This window comes from Haemorhous mexicanus, chromosome 25, assembly GCF_027477595.1.
Source record: "Haemorhous mexicanus isolate bHaeMex1 chromosome 25, bHaeMex1.pri, whole genome shotgun sequence".
NCBI classification, from domain to species: Eukaryota; Metazoa; Chordata; class Aves; order Passeriformes; family Fringillidae; genus Haemorhous; species Haemorhous mexicanus.
Genome location: NC_082365.1, coordinates 263598 through 283114, shown reverse-complemented (window position 1 = coordinate 283114; position 19517 = coordinate 263598). Strand labels below are relative to the sequence as shown.

Here is a 19517-nt window from a genome sequence, read left to right as displayed (position 1 = left end):
CCGCGGCCCCCGCGCTCCCATCCCCAGAGCGCCCTCGCCCTCCGCGCAAGGACCTCCATGGCCCGGCCCGGCCCCACCGCCCGCCCCGCGCCGCTCGGGGGGTGCGGGCCCCGCTGAGCGCCCCGCAGCCCCCGGGGAGGGACCCCCCCGCCGCCCCCCGCGGCAGCATGAGCCCGGGCGCGGGGGCCCAGCCGGGGCTCGCTCAGCAGCACGGAGCCGGCGGACGCGCCGCAGGGCCGTGACGGGCAGTGCCCCGAGGGGAGCGCGGGCAGGACCCCCTTCCCCGGTCATTTCTCCGTCTGGACCCCGCCCCGGAGAGATATGCTCAGCCCAAACCGCCTGGAAGCGTCTCCTGGGATTGCCGTGGCCCCCGGGCGTGCGGAGTGCGGAGCCTTCCCTCGGACGGCGGGCGCGGCCCCCCGGCTTTGCCTTCCCCTCGTCCTCCTCCTGCTCGCCCTGACGCCCCGCGCCGACTCCTCGTGGTGGTGAGTGAGTCCCCGCGACGGCGCCGCCGCCCCGACGGTCCCCGGGCCACCGCGGGCGGGAGCTGCGCGGGGCGCGGCCGAGGGACGGGGATGGAGATGGAGACGAGGATGGAGATAGGGGCGAGAACGGGAATGGTGCGGGAACGGGGACAGGGCGGGGACGGGGATGGGGACGGGGACGGGGAAGACCGACTAGGGGACGGGGCAGCGCCGGCGGGAGCGCAGCGAGCCCCGCAGCGCCCGACGTGCGGCCGTGGGAGCCGGCGGGACCGGCCGGGCTGTGCGGGCTCCCCGCGGCTCCACCTGCGCGGCTCCGGCCGCGTCCCGGGCTCCCAGAACAGAGCAGAGCAGAGCAGAGCGGCGGGCGGAGTGGAGCGGCGGAGACGGAACCGCCCCGGGGCCGGTACCGAGTCTTTCCTGGGGGCGCCGTCACCGCAGCCGTCACGGGCCCCCCGCGCCCCGAAAATGCCGCCGCTCCTTCCCTGGGGATGGGACTTACCGCGGGGACCTCCGGTTCTGTCGGGGGGCGAACCTCTGACAGCCTTCCCTCCGCGGACGCGGCGAGGAGGAGGAGGATGAGCCCCTCGCTACGGTTTGGACGGGGAAGCGACAGCGGGTCGGATCCCCTGATCCACCCTGACCCCGCCGGAGCTCCCAGCCCTGCGGGCGGCCCGGCTGCCCGCGCAGTATTTACTTTGCTCCTGAGAAGCAAAGAAAGTTGATGTCCCCCTTCCTTTAGATAAGATGAGGCTTTGTAAGAGACAGAAATGACGCCATAACAAAAACCTTCTGGAAATTAGTCCCCTCCTGCCCGGTTCGTGTAACAATGAAAATTCATCTATGCAGAATGACAGTAATTAGGAAAACAAGGATCGAGAAGTTTTCCAAGTGACCTTGTGCTGTTTCAGTAGTTCAGCAACATTGGAGAAAAAAAATAGTTGGCTGCAGTCAAGTTCTCAGTGTCCCCCACCCTATAAAAGTCCTCTCTAATCTTGTGGAAAACTGTTTTCCATGCCAATCGCATCATCATTAACAGATCACGGTGGATGGGGCAAAAACTTAATCAAATTCAACCCATCTGCCACTGAAAGAAAACGGTAGTTTCTGGAAATTCTCAGCTACCGTGGAGCACTCTGTAAGGGACCGGGAGCACTTAATAGTCATGCAGATAGCCCAAGTATTCCCGGTGTTTGAGAGCACGTCTGGGCGTGTGGCGGCCCTGGCCGGGCTGGCATCCCTAGGAGAGCGATTCCAGGGTGAGAGGAGCTGGTGGGAAAGCTGTGGGGCTAGGAGGGAGTGGGAGCTCAGGGGACAGGCTGCTCGGGCACCTGGTGGCAACCTAGCACAAAAACAACTTCTTCAAGAGACCAGAAAATGCTTTGGGGAACAAATGGAAACTAGAAAGAGCAAGGCTGTTCACAGCCATGCCCAGAGGAACTTTCCCGAAGCCTGGTCAGCTGTGGGGAGCTGGAATCACTGGGAGAGAAAATGAGTCACTGCTGGGGAGTCTCAGGTTGATACAAGCACTGCCCTGGCTTCCAGAGCCAGCTCTGCCCCAACCCAGCAGGGCAGGTGAAGGCAGGATTGCTTCTGTGGGCAAGGTGGGGTTGCTAAAACGCAAAAAGCTGAGGAAGGAAGGAAGGGACAGTGGAGAAGTTGGATTATTTCCATTATCACAGAGGCTGGAGAAAGAGAGGTTCGTTGGAGCTGAGGAGTGGGTGCATGGGATAACACGGCTGAGAAAAAAGGAGGAATGGCGTAGTCGCAGCATCAGCTGCCCAGGGATGGGCAGTTCTGGTAACACACGAGGATGCTGCCTGAAGGGTGAAAATTCCTTCTTTAGGAGGAGTGTTAAAGCCACCTACTTGCCCTGCCGTACCCGCTGCTCCCCAGCACGGCTCGCCGCGGTCTGCCCTCATTCCCAGCAAGCGGGAGGAAAACCAGCCACGTTTAAAGCTCGGTAGCTGTGGCTTGTTTGGAGGAAGCTAGATTTAGCTCCCACAGCAGTTTGTGTTCTCAGCTTGCAGGCTGATCCCCGCTGGCAGCTCGAGGGGAGAGGAGAGCAGGGCAGCCCGGGGGAGCCGTGCTGGGAGCTGGGCAGCCCACGCAGCCCCACCACGCCTTTGGACATTGTTACCAAGCAGTGGTGGTCCCAAGGATCTCAAATACATGACTTTTAAAACAAAAGCAATTAGAAATTGAATCTGTTAAACTCTTAAGGTTCACACTTTCAACTGAGCTTTCTCTTTTGGAAAGCAAAGCATTCCTAAGAAAAGCCTAAATTGAACCGAGCGCTGTTGTGCTGGACGTGTCAGTCCTGATAAAACAGCATGTTTAGATGAAATTGTGCTTTACTGAAAATGGCTTCAACCAGCTGTGGTTTGGGAAAAAACTTATTCAATGATTTGCATAGGTTTCCAAGCACATCTTTAGCACCACTGATATTACAGCAAATACATTTGGTGGTGCATCATCCTTCCTTATTTTAATTATTATTGCCAAATTCTTCTAGGGATTCACACACAATAAACTTGGGGAACTAGAGGAAATGCTTCTCATTTTCAGAGTCAACTTTTTAAGTAGTTTAATAGGAAAAATTGGGTCTCCTCTGATCACAGTACATGGAAAGGAAATATCAACCAAATGTTTCTTCTAAACAACTGCAAATTATTAATTTTCAGTGACGTCAGGCATGGCCCAACCACTCCACATAAAGGCCAGGAATTGGTGAACTTTGGCACCCAAAAGAGGGGCTGTGGGTGGGTGTGTGTGTGTGTGCACGTGCTCAGAGCAGGGGCAGAGGGGACAGGTTGGGGACACTGTGGTTTTGGCCCGTGTGGTTGTGGCCGGGCTCTGTGACTAACAGTGACAGCGGGGTGGCTGCGGCTGTGGGGAGCAGCACCCTTGCACAAATGCTTCCAAACTCCAAAGTGTTACTTAGCAACAAAATACCAGCTGAATCACAGACAGAAATTAGGAAGGAATGCAACGGGAAAATCCCTAAATCCCGTTTACACTTGCGTGCACTGGCAGGGAGAGCAGCACGGTCTGGGGGTGGCGCTGGCAGGGCTGTGCCCCAGAGCCCGCCAGGCCCCGAAAGCGGCCTCCGAAATTGCTTGGGAAAGAGTTGGGAGATTAGACAAATGTTGCTTATAAACATAAACTGTGCAATAAACAAACTTGTTGTAAATAACTAAGTAGAGTTTACTCGCTGTTGAGAGCCCGGCGAGCCGTTCTGGTGTGGAAAGCCATTCTAAAAATAAAGGTTTGGTTAAAGAAAAATGTACACAAAGCCCTGCATACCCCATGCATCCCACCCTCACTCACACACCCACTCTCCTGCAACCCCCACAGACCCCCTCCAGCTCCCCAGCACACCAAATCCTTGTTAGCTAACTTGTTTATTGCTAACCACAGCCCTTGGAAACTACAAATATTTAATTTCATTTGGCATTGGAACAGATGGGAGGCATCAGGCTCCCAAAGAGATAAAACAAATCTGTGGAAGGAAGAGGATTGCAAGTTTGGGTGTGGGTTGGAGAGCGTGTGGGAACCTGGCAACCACATGGGGCTACCCATGGTGCTGTCAGGATACAGGGGCTCCAAGAGAGCTGCTGCATCCTGGGGTGTGATGCACACATGGGGATTTTGAGGGATGACCAGTTCAGAGTCAGGCAGCCATCGTGGTCCAGCTCCCTTCCTTGGCCAGGGAAGGAGGAGTGTGTTTGTGGGCATGGAACACATACCACGGGCAAATCATGCAGCAGGAGTGGCCACGGCTCCCTCTGTGCCAGAGAACCCCTGGGTATGGCTCTGGCCAAGGGTTTGGCAAGGAGACCCCCACTGCAGATGGAGAAGGAGACATTCCCACCAGGACGGGCTGCTGGCTGTGCTCACTCTAGTGCTCCCCTCCAGGATTTCCTGCGTTCCCACTGAGGCTCCAGTGCTGTCCGTGGTCCAGCTGCCGTGGATGGGCACAAGAAGTGATGGACAAATGGAGCCACATGTATGTGTGGATACAGGATATAGGAGAGGCTCATTTAAGCAGGCATCATACTAAGGTGTGTGGGAGAGGAAATAGCATCAATAGGAATGTTTGAAATCAAGCCAAGGGAAAGACAGCTGCATGGAGGAGCTGCACGGCCCGCGTGTAACCCTCTGGGGGGGCTGCTCCTCCCCTCCGTGCCAGCCTCAGCTGGGCAGAACCCCAGCAGCCCTGGGGGCTTTGCTCACAGAGGGTCTGGGGGCTCTGAGGGCTGTGTGTCTGCAGCTGTGACCCCATCCTGTGCCCTGCAGGAGCCTCTTCCACCAGCGCTTCTGCTGCCCAGCAGCGCATCGCCCTTTCTGTCTTGGCACTGCTGCAGGCACAATACAGAATCACAGAATCACAGAATGGGTTGGAAGGGACCTTAAAGCATCTGATTCCAGCCCCTTTGCCATGGGCAGGGACAGGGACAAAGCTCCAGGAGCGGAACTTGCCACCTCCAAGGGGAGAGGACGTGCAGCCCTCGGGTCAGGGAGCCCTGTGGGCGCTGTCAGTTTGTTGTTGCAGAGCACTCTGCAGGGCAATAAAAGCAGGAGGTCAGTGACCAGGAAGTCTTTATCCTGAGGCGCTCCGCAGCTCCGGCTGTCCAGGCAGCCATGCTGTGAAAAATAAGTTTTAAAGTAATGTCAGACTGATGGAGACTGAACCCCGTGGCCTTTGCAGCAGCCCTGGTGTTCTTGGTTGGGGTGGATGGAACAGATGGGTTCTCTCAGTCACTCTGAGCAGTTATAATAATCCTAACTGTGCTGCTCAGTCCATTTTTCATTAGGGTCACTTTCACCTATGGGAAATCTTTCTCAGAAAGAAATGTGGAAGGAAAAAAATCCTTCTGCTCTTCCAAACTCATTAGCTTTGTGATTACCAAAAGTGATTTCAGCAGTGCCATGAGGAGATCTGTGCTGGGCCACAGCCCATGCAAACACAGCTTCTTCTTGGAGCAGCTCACACCCAACACGCAGGATATGCCATGGAAAAGAGAATTGCACATCCAGCTTTAGCACCAGAGGCCGTCTTACCTCCCCACCTTTTAGCAAAGGACTTTGAGATTTGGGGAGAAAAAAATCAGTTCTTGAGAGTAAAACATATTTTTAATGAGCAATTATTTTGAATTCATGCACCAGCAACAAAGTCCCTGAGGAACAGCTTTCACCCAGCTCTGACCAAAGCTTTCAGACCTCAACTTTCAGGTTACTGTTATGCAAGATGCCAACAGCACAATCTCCCACATCCGCCCAGGGGACAAGAGGCTGCAGCACCCATCTGCTCCATCTCCCCAGGACCACAGAGTTTCAGTCCTCCTCACATCCCAAAGACTGCACGGGGTGCAGGAAAACCACAGAGAGGGGACTCTGACCAGGATCTGAAGGCAGACAACTTTAAAAGAGGGATGCACAAGAAAGAGAAAGATGGTGCAGAAAATAAAAATTTCCCCTGAGTGGCACTGGTAGTGGCTCAGCATTATGATATTAAAAATTATTGAAGTGAGACTAAGGCTCTCAACATGCAGAGTAGTGGCTGTAAGTGAGGAAATTAGCACTATTAATCACTCAAAGGTGCTAACAATTCCAGCAGGCCAGGATGGCCCTGTTCCCAGTGGGGCTTAATAAAATACTCAGGGTTTATAATACAAAAATAATATCTCAGATGTTTATAGCACCTTGCAACCCAAAGTGCTTGGCAGTTGGCTGTAAATTGTCTGCCACAGCAGGGGGAGCAGAGGAAGGAAGGTGCAGCATCCTTGGGAAGTATGCAAAGAACTCGAGGAGGTGAAATGCTGCCAGGCATGATGGAATTTACTCTTTAGCAGGAAAGAGGCAGGGAAGTTGGATTTGATCCTATCTGCACAAGCTGTCTCCAATAGCTGCCTAGGGCTTTCCAGCCTCCCTCCAAAATACAGATTTCATGAGGATCCAGTGGGATGGGAAGAGACCAGGAGCCAGGGTAGTTACAGAGCAATGGGGAACTGAATCACTCTTCCCAGGGGATGGACTCCAACAGCCTCTGATGCCACTAAGCCAGACCCTGTTCTCTTCTCAGCCTCAGAGCTCTCAGCAGACCTCAGAGACAGAGACTGTCCAGAGCCCCTGGGAGCAGCTGGGGGTAGAGCTGTGACAGTGGTTTGAGTTAAGCTTAGCTTCTATTAATTTAATTTCAAACTGTGCCTTTAATGGTATTGGTGCAACCCACAGTGGGAATTTATGATGTTTCAAGCAGCTGTTTTAATTCAGAGCACTAAAATAATTATTTGTCTGAGAATGGCAATTCCAAAGGTTTCCCTTTTAAAATCAAGTCATGTTCAAATAGGTTTTCCACTGTCTTATGAAATGGTGAAAAATCAAGTCTTAGCTAAAGCAGTGTCTAGTATAAATTTAATTGGAAACTGAATTAGGGCACTCACTTACTTTGCAGGAACACCTTGGTATGGAAGAGCAACAGGACAGTTTCTGATTCCATGTAATTTTATGAATTCCCATTAAATTGATTTCTTTATTCAAAATCTCATTTTCCAAGAGACATTTCACAGCTGCTCTCTCGGGAGGAGCTGTTGAGGCTGTCACCTGAGCAGAGGGCAGAGGCACCACAAGGGCCACAGGAGCTGAGGGCTGGTGTGGGAAGCGCAGGAGCCGGACACAGGGCCCAGCCGTGGAGGGGGCTAGCACAGCCTGCACGCCACCAGCTAAATAGATGCGTCTGCCTCTGATTTGCATGTTTATCTTAGAGGCAATTTAGGTTTCTCCTTGTTTACAAGAGCCAAAGTCAGCAGACTCTCCACAAGAACAACAGCTTGGAGGCAGCGCGTGACGGGTGTCTCCTGTTCCACTCGCGGGTCTGGGATGGGCTCTGCACGCAGCTGCACCTCTGCATGCAGCCCTGCAGCTCGCAGGGACAGGAGGGCTCCACCTGGCAGGCTCCAGAAGCACCTGCCCAGGGAAGACAAGGTCTCCATCCTCTGCTGTTGTTGCTGCCTTGTGAGAAGCAGGGGAGGGAGGGCGGGAGAGGCAGCGCAGCTCCCGCAGCGCGGCCCCGCACACCCGGCTCCGGGGCAAAATGGGAAACGCAACTTGGAGAAGCTCAGAATTGCACACTGATGGGCAGGAGGTGACACTGCAGCACTCCCAGTTGCACACTGATGGGCAGGAGGTGACACTGCAGCACTCCCAGTTGCACACTGATGGGCAGGAGGTGACACTGCAGCACCGTGCAGCCCAGGATGGTCAGAGGGGTTGTGCCAGCCCCTCTGTACCCAAGCTGGGCAAACAGCTCAGCACTCAGCCAAGGGCAATGCCAGGGCTTTACACACCCTCAGGAGGCAGCAGCATATGGAATCCTGTTGGACAGGGTGGGGGATTGTTATCCCCACATGCACTTAATTATCCACTCCCTTCTTCCCTGCCTCCCAGCTCCTCCTCACTGCAGGCTGCCCAGCTCCTGCTCCTGCCTCTCTCCTCCCAGCCCTGAAGTCCAGGCCTGAGTAGCCTCCAGCATCAGGAGAAGTTCTCTCTCACAAACTTTTCTGAACTCAGGGCTTGGGTTTTGTGGGGTTTTCCAGCTAGAAAAATGCAGATTACCCCAGAGTACAGCACTCCAGAACTGTGCCACTTCCAGCACAGCTTCATTTGTTTGAAAACACAGTTCTGATAAGGCAGCTGGGGACTTCTCAGAACATCCATTGTCTTTCCCACTGCAGTATTTTTAAAATGTCACAGATTTTGAGAAATAAAATTGGAAGGGATGCTTTCATCTATCCAAAACAAATGTTTGGGTTTTTTCCCTCCCAAAACTCTGCTTGGCAGAATTTTCTGATGTTCCTCGTCTTGCTCCATTTCAGAGTAACTGAACTCGACTGGAGCATTTCTCACCAAGTGGAAGCTTTCGTCTTTGCCGAGACAAGCGCAGCCTTTCCAGGTCACGGGAGGAATTTTCCCTTTAGTTGTGTGTTAGATTTCAGTACATAGACTCTGATGGAGTCCTGTAGGTGCTGTGTAAATGTGCTGCCACAGGCAAAGGGAGATGCAGCCACTGGCCCTTGTGGGATGCACACGGTGAGCTGCTACTGCAGCAGTTGGCGCCCTTCTCTGCTCTCCCTCCACTCTCTCCTGCTGATAATGTTTGCTCTGATCTGGGTATTTGGCAGGACAATTAAGGAGAAGTAATTAGCTCCCAGTGTGAAGAAGGGAGTGCCTGGTGTTTATCTTGTCTGGAGGGTTTCCCTTGATCTCGGTCTCCCAGGGGATGGTGTCAGTGCTTTATCCATCACTCTCCAGTCCGGGAGGCAGCTCTGCTGCCAGCTGCTGTGTCCCAGCCCACTCACAGCCCACCGCTGGGACTGGAGACCAGTGCCCCAGCCCCACAAGGTCCCTGGTGAGGTGGCCCATCACAGAACCTTTTACCTCTCCCAGCATCACTTTTCTCCAGCAAAAAGGAGCTTTGGCTACTTCTGAACTTCCATCGTGCAACCTGCTGCCTCCCAGCTTCTCATCACTGCCTTGCCAGCACAGGCAGGGGTAAGCCAGCCATCCCCATCCTTGCTGGGCAGAATGAAGTTAGGGCTGAGGACCTGACCATGGCTCTGGGAAAGAATTCTGCAGTCCCACTGGATGTCGCCGTGCCACCATCCGGTGATGGGATGCTCCTCTGCCCTGCTGCCCATGGGAAGGAAGGGGCTGCTCTCAGAGTCTGCCATGAGCAAAGCAGTGAAACATCCCCAGTCAGCAGTGCTCAAGGAGCTCCTGTTGGCTTTTCTTTCCCAAACAGCTTCTGCCACTCCCCTGTTCCTCTGCTTCAGGATGAAAGGCTGGTGAGCATGCCTGTGACAATAAAGCTCACTGCCCCTTGGAGTCTGGGCTTGCAAAGCCATGGGGAGCTGGGTTTATTATCCTCAGCTCCAGCCCGAGATGACCTTGTGCTTCTGCCAGCATTTAAACAAAATATTTTAAAAGAGGGAGCAGATCCCATTGCTTTCTGTGCTCGCAGGGCTTTCCTGAGCCTGGGAGCTCTCTCTGGGGTGGATAGAACTGAGAGAACATGTCCAGAGACAGACAATGAAATATTGTCCAAGATTATTGCTTTTTATTATTATTGAAGGAAGGTTTTTGCTTCCAGTCTGGGGGTTAGAAAAAATCTGAATATCACCCAAACCTCATCCCTTCCAGCCAGAATCCCAGCTCTGTGCTCTGCAGCAAAAATCATCCTCAAGCACAAGCAGCCAGAGGGGTGAGCGGGTGGTGCAGGCGGGAGCTGACTGGGATGGAAAATTCCACGTTGCTGCCATTGTCCGGGATGGGGAGAGTGCGGGGCAGAGCTCAGGTCCCTCCCCCGTGGTGGTGGAAAGCTGCCCATGGGCTCAGCCAGGCTCTGGCAGGCAGCTCTTTGTGCCTTGTCTGTCTGCTCCGAGTTCCTGCTCTCTCCCCACTGCTGCAGGGAGAGGAGCAGGATACAGGTGGGATACAGGCAAGATAGGAGAAACAGCAGAGTTCTGCCAGTTATGGAACTTCAGGGCACCAGAGTAAACGTGCAGGAGATGCACCAAGAGAAATCGACAGCTGGGGGATAACAGTGTGGGTGAGGAGTGCAGCACCCACTGGTGCAGCCTGCTCCTTTTCCTCCCTCATCTGCGCATGCCACAGGTGTCTGTGCCATGGACACTCCTGACAACTGCAGGCAGGAGAAAGGGCAGAGGCTGCAGGAGCCACCCTGGGCTCAGCTGGGCTCCATCCTGCTGTGCTCAGCAGGGCTGGGCGACAGCATGGGGCTGGCATGTGGGGAAGAGGCTGGGAGGGAGGTTTTGCACATCAGCAAGTTTCCCTGCTGCTGCCCCAGGAGCTGACACAGGCCAGGCTTATGGGAGACATCCCATGACTCACAGCAGCCAGAGCTGACTGTCTGCTGGGGGAGATGGGCTCCACAGACTCCCTGCTTCTTCTTGCAGTGATGCACACACTGAGAAAAGCTCTGCTTGCTCCTGGCTCATGCATCTTGGGATTACTTTATTAAACAAAAAGACTCATTGGGGTCTGCAACTTCCTCCTGAGGGGTAGTGGAGGGGCAGCTCTGATCTCTGCTCTTGGTGACCAGGGACAGGAACCAAGGCAATGCCTGGAGCTGTGTCAGGGTGGATATCAGGAAAAGGTTCTTCCAGAAGGTGGTCGGGCACTGAACAGGCTCCCCGGTGCAGTGGTCATGGCTCCAAGGCTGCCAGAGCTCAAGAAGTGTTTAGCCAATACTCTCAGTCACAGGGTGGGATTTTGGGGGTGTCCTGTGCAGGGCCAGGAGTTGGACTGGATGATCCTTGTGGGTCCCATCCCAGCCAGGATATTCAGTGATGCTGTGACTCCTCTGCAGGCAGGGCAGTAACGTGGCACCGTTCTCTCCCGCAGGTACATCGGGGCACTGGGCGCGAGGGTGATCTGTGACAACATCCCCGGGCTGGTGAACAAGCAGCGACAGCTCTGCCAGAGGTACCCTGACATCATGCAGTCGGTTGGGGAGGGAGCCAAGGAGTGGATCCGGGAGTGCCAGCACCAATTCCGGCACCACCGCTGGAACTGCAGCACCCTGGACCGCGACCACACCGTCTTCGGCCGGGTCATGCTGCGAAGTAGGTCCTGCCCTGTCCCCTTCCCACCACCGTGAGACTCCTCTGCCTGGGAGAGTCTCTCCTCCCACCGGGCTGCCATGCCCGGTGGCTTGGATTACTCCCTGAGGAGAGCTTTGCCTTTCCTTGTAAATTAATCAAGTAGTAATGGGAGCAGAGCAGTGCGTTTGGAATAGCTGCACCAGATGAGATGGAGCAGGGGGAGCACTGGGGGAGAAGGGGGAAGGAGGAGACACCTCCGGAGAACAGGCGCATATGTAAACAGTAATGGGATATATAAATATTTGGAGAGCGGAGTTGGCCAGGACTCAGCAATTCACGTGGGAACTGGCTGTTCCCTTGCATGGCAAGGGAGGCAAGGCACAGATGCAGCTCCAGTCCCTGCTTCAGGCTCTGAGGTGGAGGAGGACCATGGCTACAGAGCAGGTGCCAGCCCTGCACAAAGGACTGGGCATGGCCCTGATGGGAGAGACCTTCCCCCTCCAGGTGAGGGACAGAGACAACACAAGCAGGGATGCACCCAAGAAAGGTACCCAAGGAACAAAGAGGAAAGGCACAATGGGGACAGGGGTGGGGCAGTTCCAGAGCAGGAGCAGCATTGTGGGCTCCAGCTGCCCCAGGAGTGCCCTGGGAGCCGGCACAAGCCCTGGCACAGGCAGCAGCACTGCAGGACAGATGCTGCTGCATCCCATGACGTGCTGGGAGCATCCAGCCATGTGGCCCTCAAATCAAAAGCTGCTGGAAGAGTCTTTCCACTCACAGCTCATATGGAGGACACGTGAGTGCCACAGAAGGAGCCAGTGAGGAGGGGGCTTGCTCCTAGCTGGCGGGAGGATGGGGCAGCTGCCCGTGGGGTGGACAAGCAGCAGAGCCACAAGCCAGATGCCTGACCCAACTGGAGGAAGGGGACTGGAATGCTGAATGCAGCATTCACCCGCCATGCTGCAGCCTGTCTGCTCAGCCTCTCTCTTCCCACCGCAGCACCTTTTCTCCTGCTTGCATCCTCTCCTGGCAAAGGATGGGGAATGATGAAAGCTCCTCGCCACAGCCCCATCCTGCGAGGCCCAAAGAGAGCTCTGCTGCCTTTGAAGTTGCTTTCAAAGGCTCTCAAAATGAAGACTAACATGGTTTTGATTTGCAGCTTCTTTTACAGCATTATAAAACCAGCTGCGAACTTGAAGCAGAGACACAGAATAGCAGCAGCAAGCTGTGCTGCGCAGGAGGAGCCGCGCCCGGCCCGAGGGAGGGAGGGCAGCAGCCTGGCCCGAGGGTGCTGGCTGCTCTCACCACCGTGGGCATGCACCCTGAGCACTGCAATCAGTCTGAAGGGCTCCAGGGCAGCCGAGGCTGGACACTGCGGTCAGCAGAGATGGCTGGGCTTGGCTTATCCATACCCAGGATGGTCTCGCTCCCCAAGGCCTGCTTCTTCATGGGCTGCAGGCACTTGGCACAGCCTGGCACGCTCACTCCCCGTTCCTGTCTCTCTCCCCGTGGCAGGCAGCAGGGAGGCCGCCTTCGTCTACGCCATCTCCTCGGCCGGGGTGGTCTATGCCATCACACGGGCGTGCAGCCAGGGGGACCTCAAGGTTTGCAGCTGTGACCCGCTCAAGAGGGGCCGCTCCAAGGACGAGCGCGGGGAGTTCGACTGGGGCGGCTGCAGCGACAACATCAACTACGGGATCCGCTTTGCCAAAGCCTTTGTGGATGCCAAGGAGAAAAAAGTGAAGGATGCCCGGGCGCTGATGAACCTGCACAACAACCGCTGCGGGAGGATGGTGAGTGCAGCCCCTGCAGCAGAGCCCAGAGCTCACCCGTCCTCTGGGACCTTCCAGAGGGGACTGGGCAGCCAGAACAGCTTGGCCAGAGAAACGGGACCTTGGGCATCTTTGGAGGGCAGCTCCTGCTGTGGCTAAGTCTGCACGCTGCCCTGCCCTGCCCTAGGGAATGGCAGGACCTCGCTCACCTTTGCCTGCTGTCTCCTTGCTGATGTTGGCATTGGTGACCTCCATACACAGCCCCCATCTCCCACTAGGAGCCCCATCCCACACAGCCAGGGGCTGGTAAGCTGCACCAGGAATGAGTAGACACTGCTGCAGTATCTGATGCCCAGGGTGACCACTGGTCCTTACCCATCTCTCTTCCCACAGGCTGTGAAGCGCTTCCTGAAGCTGGAGTGCAAATGCCATGGGGTCAGCGGCTCCTGCACACTAAGGACTTGTTGGCTGGCAATGTCAGATTTTCGAAAAACAGGGGATTACCTAAGGAAGAAATACAATGGAGCCATCCAGGTGACGATGAATCAGGATGGCACTGGCTTCACCGTGGCCAACAAGAACTTCAGGAAGCCCACAAAAACAGATCTGGTGTATTTTGAGAACTCACCTGATTACTGCGTGATGGACAAGTCAGCAGGTAAAACCTGGAGCTCCAGTCATTACCCAAAAGCATCTCTTCCTCCCTTCCCAACAGGCCAGCAGTACCAGCTAGCCTAGCCTGGAGGCTCAGCTCCTCTGCTCAACCCCAGTCTTTGAAGAGGGGGGTTACCCAGACCCAAGAGTCCCCACACTTGCACAGGCAGGATTGCGTTCATCCAAAATCCCCAGGCTTTACACCAAGGCCCCAAACCCCTCAGGCTTCTGGTCATCACAGAAGTGGAGTGTATCCTCAGAGCCCACCTTCTGTAGAGCAAAGCTCCCTTGCACAGGCTGCTCCTCTGAACACAGCCCGAGGCTGGGATGAGAGCGGGGAAGAGGCATCAGGGCTGCTGGACTCCTGCAGAGATGATCAGTGGTTTCTCAGCCTGGAGATTCCCAGTTTAGTTTGCAGCAGCCATGGGAGTTCAGTGGGGAGCACATGGTTCTGCCATCCTCAGCCTAAGCAGAGAGGGCATTCTGAGCTTTGCCAGCTGCAAAACCTGGCTCGGGGGACACACACTGCTCCAGGGGTTCCCCAAGGCACAGAGGGGCTGCAGAGAGCCATCCCTGTCCCCTACTGCTCTTATGTTCTGGCAGCAGCAAACACAGGCTCTAGCAGTAGGCACGGGAAGGGGACCATGCAGATTGCCAGAGAAACCCAGAAGGTTTTGGGTTGAAAGGGATGCGAAAGATCATCTCATTCCAACCCTCCATCATAGGGGACATGAGAGACACCAAAGCTGCATCCCTGGCCGGGCTTGTGGCATCCCATGTCCATAAAGCACAGCAAGTGCAGGCTTCGCAGTGGTGCCTTTGGAGAGCCCACTGCAGCACCCGTGCTGTGACAGGAACAGCGGGATTTCCCCACCAAAGCAGTCACACCCAAGGCCCCCCTGCAGACGGAGATGCCCAGTCTCCCCAGTAACCCCTGGGGTGGGTGGGTGGGCAGGGAAGTGCTGGAACACGGGAGCAGAGCAGCCTGACTCGCCCTCCTTCCCCCGCAGGCTCCCTGGGCACGGCGGGCCGGGTGTGCAGCAAGGCGTCCCGCGGCACCGACGGCTGCGAGGTGATGTGCTGCGGCCGGGGCTACGACACCACGCGCGTCACCCGCGTCACCAAGTGCGAGTGCAAGTTCCACTGGTGCTGCGCTGTGCGCTGCAAGGAGTGCGAGGACACTGTGGATGTGCACACGTGTAAAGCACCCAAACGGGCCGAATGGTTGGACCAGACCTGACGAGACGGGAGCACTGAGGGAAGAAGCCACTGCCACCCCCCCTTGCAACTTTTTTTAAACCCCTGTGCCCTGAGGGCCGTGATGTTCTGGGAGCTGTAGTTCAACTGCATGGCTTTTATTTAATTAATTCTACAAAGCACTAAGGAAAGGACTACAGTTCCCAGGAGGTACTGTGGGCCCTTCGATGTGCTCAGCAAAACTAATCCCTGACCTAGCAGGAGGCTGCGATCCTTGCTTAAACTGTGAACCTGCAAAGGTTCTCTTGGCAAAGGGATGGTGCGACCAACAGAGACTCGGAGGACTGACTGTCAGGATGTGATGGCTGAGGAATCCTGCACCTCCCCAGAGAATCTGTTACAGTAAAGCTTCACCAGCAAAAAACACTAGTTCAGAATAACCCACTCTTGCAAAAGCATCCTTGCTTTTTCTTTTTTGCAAGGCCAGAGGAAGGGTGTTGTGAACCCGTAAGACAGTTCCATGATACAAGTGTTTCCCTTGAGCAGACCTGACACATCACTAACCCCGCTGAGCAAGAGTCACCTATGCACGAGGCTTGTCCCTGTGTCCCCAGCAGAGGGAACAAGTGGAGCTGTGACTTGGAACTGAACCCTGAAGGACTGCACAGAGACAAAGGCCACCCGCGCTAGATGCTGGTGGACACACAGGGCTTGGGAGAGCAAAGGAAACCTGTGAACTTACTGGTAGGTTCTGAAGTCAACGATACAACAGCATCTCTGTACAACTCACGTGTATGTTGTGTATACTGCTTATTATTTTAAGTCAAAATTCATTATAAACCTGTACCAGAAAATTATGTCCTTTGCTTTTTGAATTCCTACACACTCAGCTGGGCATGTCCCTGGAGCAGGAACCAGCCCACAGCATTTCTCTTCCCCACTGCCTGCAGCTCCTGCTGTCCCAAAGCTTCCTGCAGAGTCGAGCATCCAAAGCCCCAGGGGAATCCTTTCTCAGCAGGATCACACTTCAGGATGTGTGGATGCCCCATCCCCAAAAGTGTTCAAGGCCAGGCTGGTCAAGTGGAAGGTGTCCCTGCCCATGGCAGGGGGTGGAACAAGAAAGGTTTTAAAGTCCTGTACCACTCAACCATTCCATGGTTCTAAAGCACAGGGTCAAGCAGGAAATGCTAGATAAACTTACAACTCTTTCCCATTAAAAAAACCCCAAACACTCAAAACATAATCAACTACAATGGAAGCTGATGAGAGGAGGGGAAGGCAGCTACAGAGCCGTTCCTAGGTAAGTTACAGGGATCCACCCCTCATCTCTACAAATTTCTTCTTTTGTCCACCAATTTGAGCAAGCAGACATTACAAAAATGCTTTAGTTAGTGTACAAATTATTTTACAGAGTTTGGTCAAAATGTCCCAACCCACACAAACAATTGCAATGTATAACAGATGAACCTGAAAACTAAACTGACTCAGTAAAAAAGAAAAATTATCTTAATAGTTGCAATTCCTGAGGCTGAGAGTGCTCCTGCAGTTCCCCCACCAGAGCTAGGCTGCACATTGCCCCAGGCAGGCTGTGCCTCCTCCCTGAGCCAGAAAAATGGGGCTCATTTTCCTAATACTGCTCAGCATGGTGCTGATGGGCAAGTAAGGACGTTCCACACAGAGGAAGTTTTCATGGAAGTTCCAAACTTATAACAGTAAGAGAGGCCAAGTCAACAGGGACATTCACCTGCAAATACTTTTTGCTGGGGTCTGCTTTACTGCTGCCAGAGAGCATGTCAGAGGTCTCCAAGGAGCTGGGGTTTCCTCTGGAAGCAGTGAGATGTGTGGGCAAGAGGGAGCTAAGCAGGCTGCAAGAGCAAACTCTGAAGGAAGGTCAAAGGAACAGGATGGGATTAAGGCAAAGAAGATTATTCTGGTCCTAAGCCTCCTATTGGCTACTGCACCAAAAGCATCTCTGAACAGGGATTTTACTCAATGGCCCTAGGAAATAATACTTTAAGTGGGGAGAGAAATCCACTTTAAAACCAGTTTTGATGGGGGAACTGCTCAAAGAATTAAAAGAGCCTGCCGTGGGCTGGATTAAGCACCTTCCTCCACGCCAAACCCCTGAGAGTGCTCATGCAGAAAAAGAACCTTCAGCAGAGCTGCTGCAAAGCCACAGCCAAGCCAAAAGGTGACATTTTAATGGAGATCTTGAGAGTTACAGGAATCTCACCTCCCCACTGCCTAAACTGTTTCTTACAGAATTAAATCAATTCCCTGAGAGCACAAGAGGGTTGTGCAGCACCTTCCCTGCTCTTGCATTGGAGCTGGTGCTTACCCAAGAGACTTCTGGTCCCCCCCCAGGCCCTTCCAAGACCCTCTGAATTTCAGGGAGAGACAATTTTCCCATCCTGGCTGTACTGAGGAATGCTGGCAGGTGAGCAGGAGATCTGAGGCAGGCCAAAGGCATCCCGAGCCAGCGCAGCATCCGTCAGCACAGGCTAATCAACTGGGAAGAGCCTCTCATTTATCTTCATTACTGCCCCACCTCCTCTCAATTTACAACAGACTTGAAAAAAATGCTGCCCCCTCAGCCATCAATCCAAGCCTCCCTCCCAGAGCAGGACACACTCCATGGGCTGGGAGGGACCCAGTGCCTGGGGACCCGGGGTCAGCCATCAACAAACACTTCTTCTTTTGCACAGGACCCCTGGGGGGTGTCGGTAGGAGATCTGTGGGCCAACTTGATGAATGACACCTTAATCAATGGCTGCTGCCTAAATATATCCTCCTCTTGAATGCAGAGGTTCATATTTTAAAACAAGAGGGAAACTCCTGAGGACAGGTTGTCTTTGGTTTATTGGCTTCCCTCCTTTCTGGTTTCATCACTGAGATGCTGAAATTGGACACCTCCAGTGCTCTACAGAGTAACCACAGCTGAGACAGGAAACCTCCCTAGTCCTGCCAGGTCCACCTGTGCAGCTGCATTCCTCTGTCACAGCAGTAAATAAGAGGAGTAAAAATACTTGGAATCAAGTGCAAGTGCTACAGAAGTACCAGGAGCAGTCATGGGACAGCCCACCGAGCTCAAGTCCACCTGACAGAAGTGACAGTTTCTTCTGCAAAGGACTATGCAAGGCTACACTCATTTATTAACAAGCAATTAGCAGAAAACCACAGAACTAGAACAGAAATACACCAGTCAGCCAGAGCAAACTCCCAGTGCTTGTACAAGAAAAGGTCCCACTGTGGGCTAAAGGAAGCTCAGACTGGTCAGTGCCCTACTGCAGATGAGCCCCACAGAAGCCCCCCTTAGCACACTCATCTTTGGCAAGCAGCTGGTTTCTGTCTCTCATTTCTGAAGGCTACAGTCTCATCAGGGAACACTCAGTCCTTCTCACAAACCCCTCAGAAGTAATCTGCCTAAAATGTGGAGGGAGGCTCTTATGCAAGTTCATCTTCTAATTATCTTCAGTCAAAAGCATGGCTGCACTTCCTTATGAGCTTCTGAATATATTACCTTCTCTGAAGCAGCTGGACAGGACACACAGGAGGAGCTAGAAGGCATTGGAAACATGGAATCATGTGCAGGGCCAGGAATTGGACTTGACATCCAAATGTTCCTTCTGGGTCTCTTGCACAGTCCCGGAGATTCTATGATTCTGATTTTCTCCACGTGGGTGAGAACAGGCCTTAGCCCAGGTGACTCCACCATTTTTTGGGATGGTGGTAATGGCAAGATCCATAAATTCTTGAGCTCAGCAATGCAGCTGAAGACATTGCCAAACTACATCTCAATCATAACACCCCCTTGTCTCCCCTCAGGCCTTTTCTGTTCTCCATTGGGTTCCTAAAGGCACAGAAGGCTTTGCTCAGGTACCTGTGATCAGTGCAATCCATGGGGGATTATAAACCTGCCATTACAGACCCAGCCCTCAGGGGCAGATTTATTGTGGCATTTGGACCAACATTCACACAGCCTGTCAAGGTCTGTGCAAGCTTTCCCATCCCATTTTCCTGAAGCCGAGTCACAGAGGCTGCTCCAGCTAGCAGCAGGGGGGTCACTGCTCTGGAATCACAGGCAGTGAGTCAAGGCAGGAGAATGCAGCAGTCACATACTGTGTCACTCTGTTTTATAACTGATGAAAGCCCACAGCCAAATTAGCAAAGAAATCAGGGGGCTGTTAAGAGAAGGGTCCAGCTGATGAGGCTGCACAGTGATTGCACAACTCAACGCATCCAGAGTAAAAGGAAAATGCTGCTGGCCAGAAAGAACCAAAGGGGGAAGATCCCAGTGGAGGAACACACTCACTGTGTGGATGCACCCTGAGCGATGCCGTCAGCAAGGGTGTGTTATCTCACTCTCGCCAATGACCAGCCTCACTGAAGATCCCACCAAAGAGCACAAAACAGCAGCTGAGGCTGGAAATGAGGAAAATTCCAAGCACATGAGCAGCATCCCTGATCATGGCCTTGTCCCTCCAGTAAGGGCTAGGGCGTGCAGAGCACACCCTGCCAAGGAGGCTCCAGACAGGGAGGAGGCAGCCAGGAGACCGAGCTGGAAACAAAGCTGCCTTTACTCTTTATCCACCTTTACTGTAAGATGGGTGAATTCAGAGCACAGGACACTGAACACAGAAGCCCACTGTGATTGCTACTGTCATCCTGACTGATCTATAGATATTTTTCCCAAAAGCAGGTGACAACAGCTCATACATCACCTCTGCAGCCATCCTAATTAAATGCAGACAAGAGGAGTCTGTCCCTTTTAGCAGCAGAACTGGGCC

The 19517-nt window shown here is 53.9% G+C and overlaps 1 protein-coding gene across 1 annotated transcript; it reads left to right on the top strand.

Moving 5' to 3' along the window:
* The first annotated feature begins 134 nt into the window (after positions 1–134).
* WNT2B (Wnt family member 2B) lies at positions 135–15584 on the top strand. The gene is made up of 5 exons (XM_059867701.1): positions 135–485; positions 10908–11128; positions 12623–12900; positions 13273–13537; positions 14544–15584. The coding sequence occupies exons 1-5, from the start codon at positions 322–324 to the stop codon at positions 14771–14773; spliced, it is 1158 nt and encodes a 385-aa protein (XP_059723684.1). The 5' UTR covers positions 135–321; the 3' UTR covers positions 14774–15584.
* Positions 15585–19517: the final 3933 nt, after the last annotated feature.

Bases quoted from the DNA above. Each gene is read 5' to 3' on its own strand.
- WNT2B (XM_059867701.1), top strand. From the start codon at position 322: ATGCTCAGCCCAAACCGCCTGGAAGCGTCTCCTGGGATTGCCGTGGCC. The intron at 486-10,907 runs GTGAGTGAGTCC...TCTCTCCCGCAG, and splicing joins CGCGCCGACTCCTCGTGGTG to GTACATCGGGGCACTGGGCG. The intron at 11,129-12,622 runs GTAGGTCCTGCC...TCCCCGTGGCAG, and splicing joins CGGCCGGGTCATGCTGCGAA to GCAGCAGGGAGGCCGCCTTC.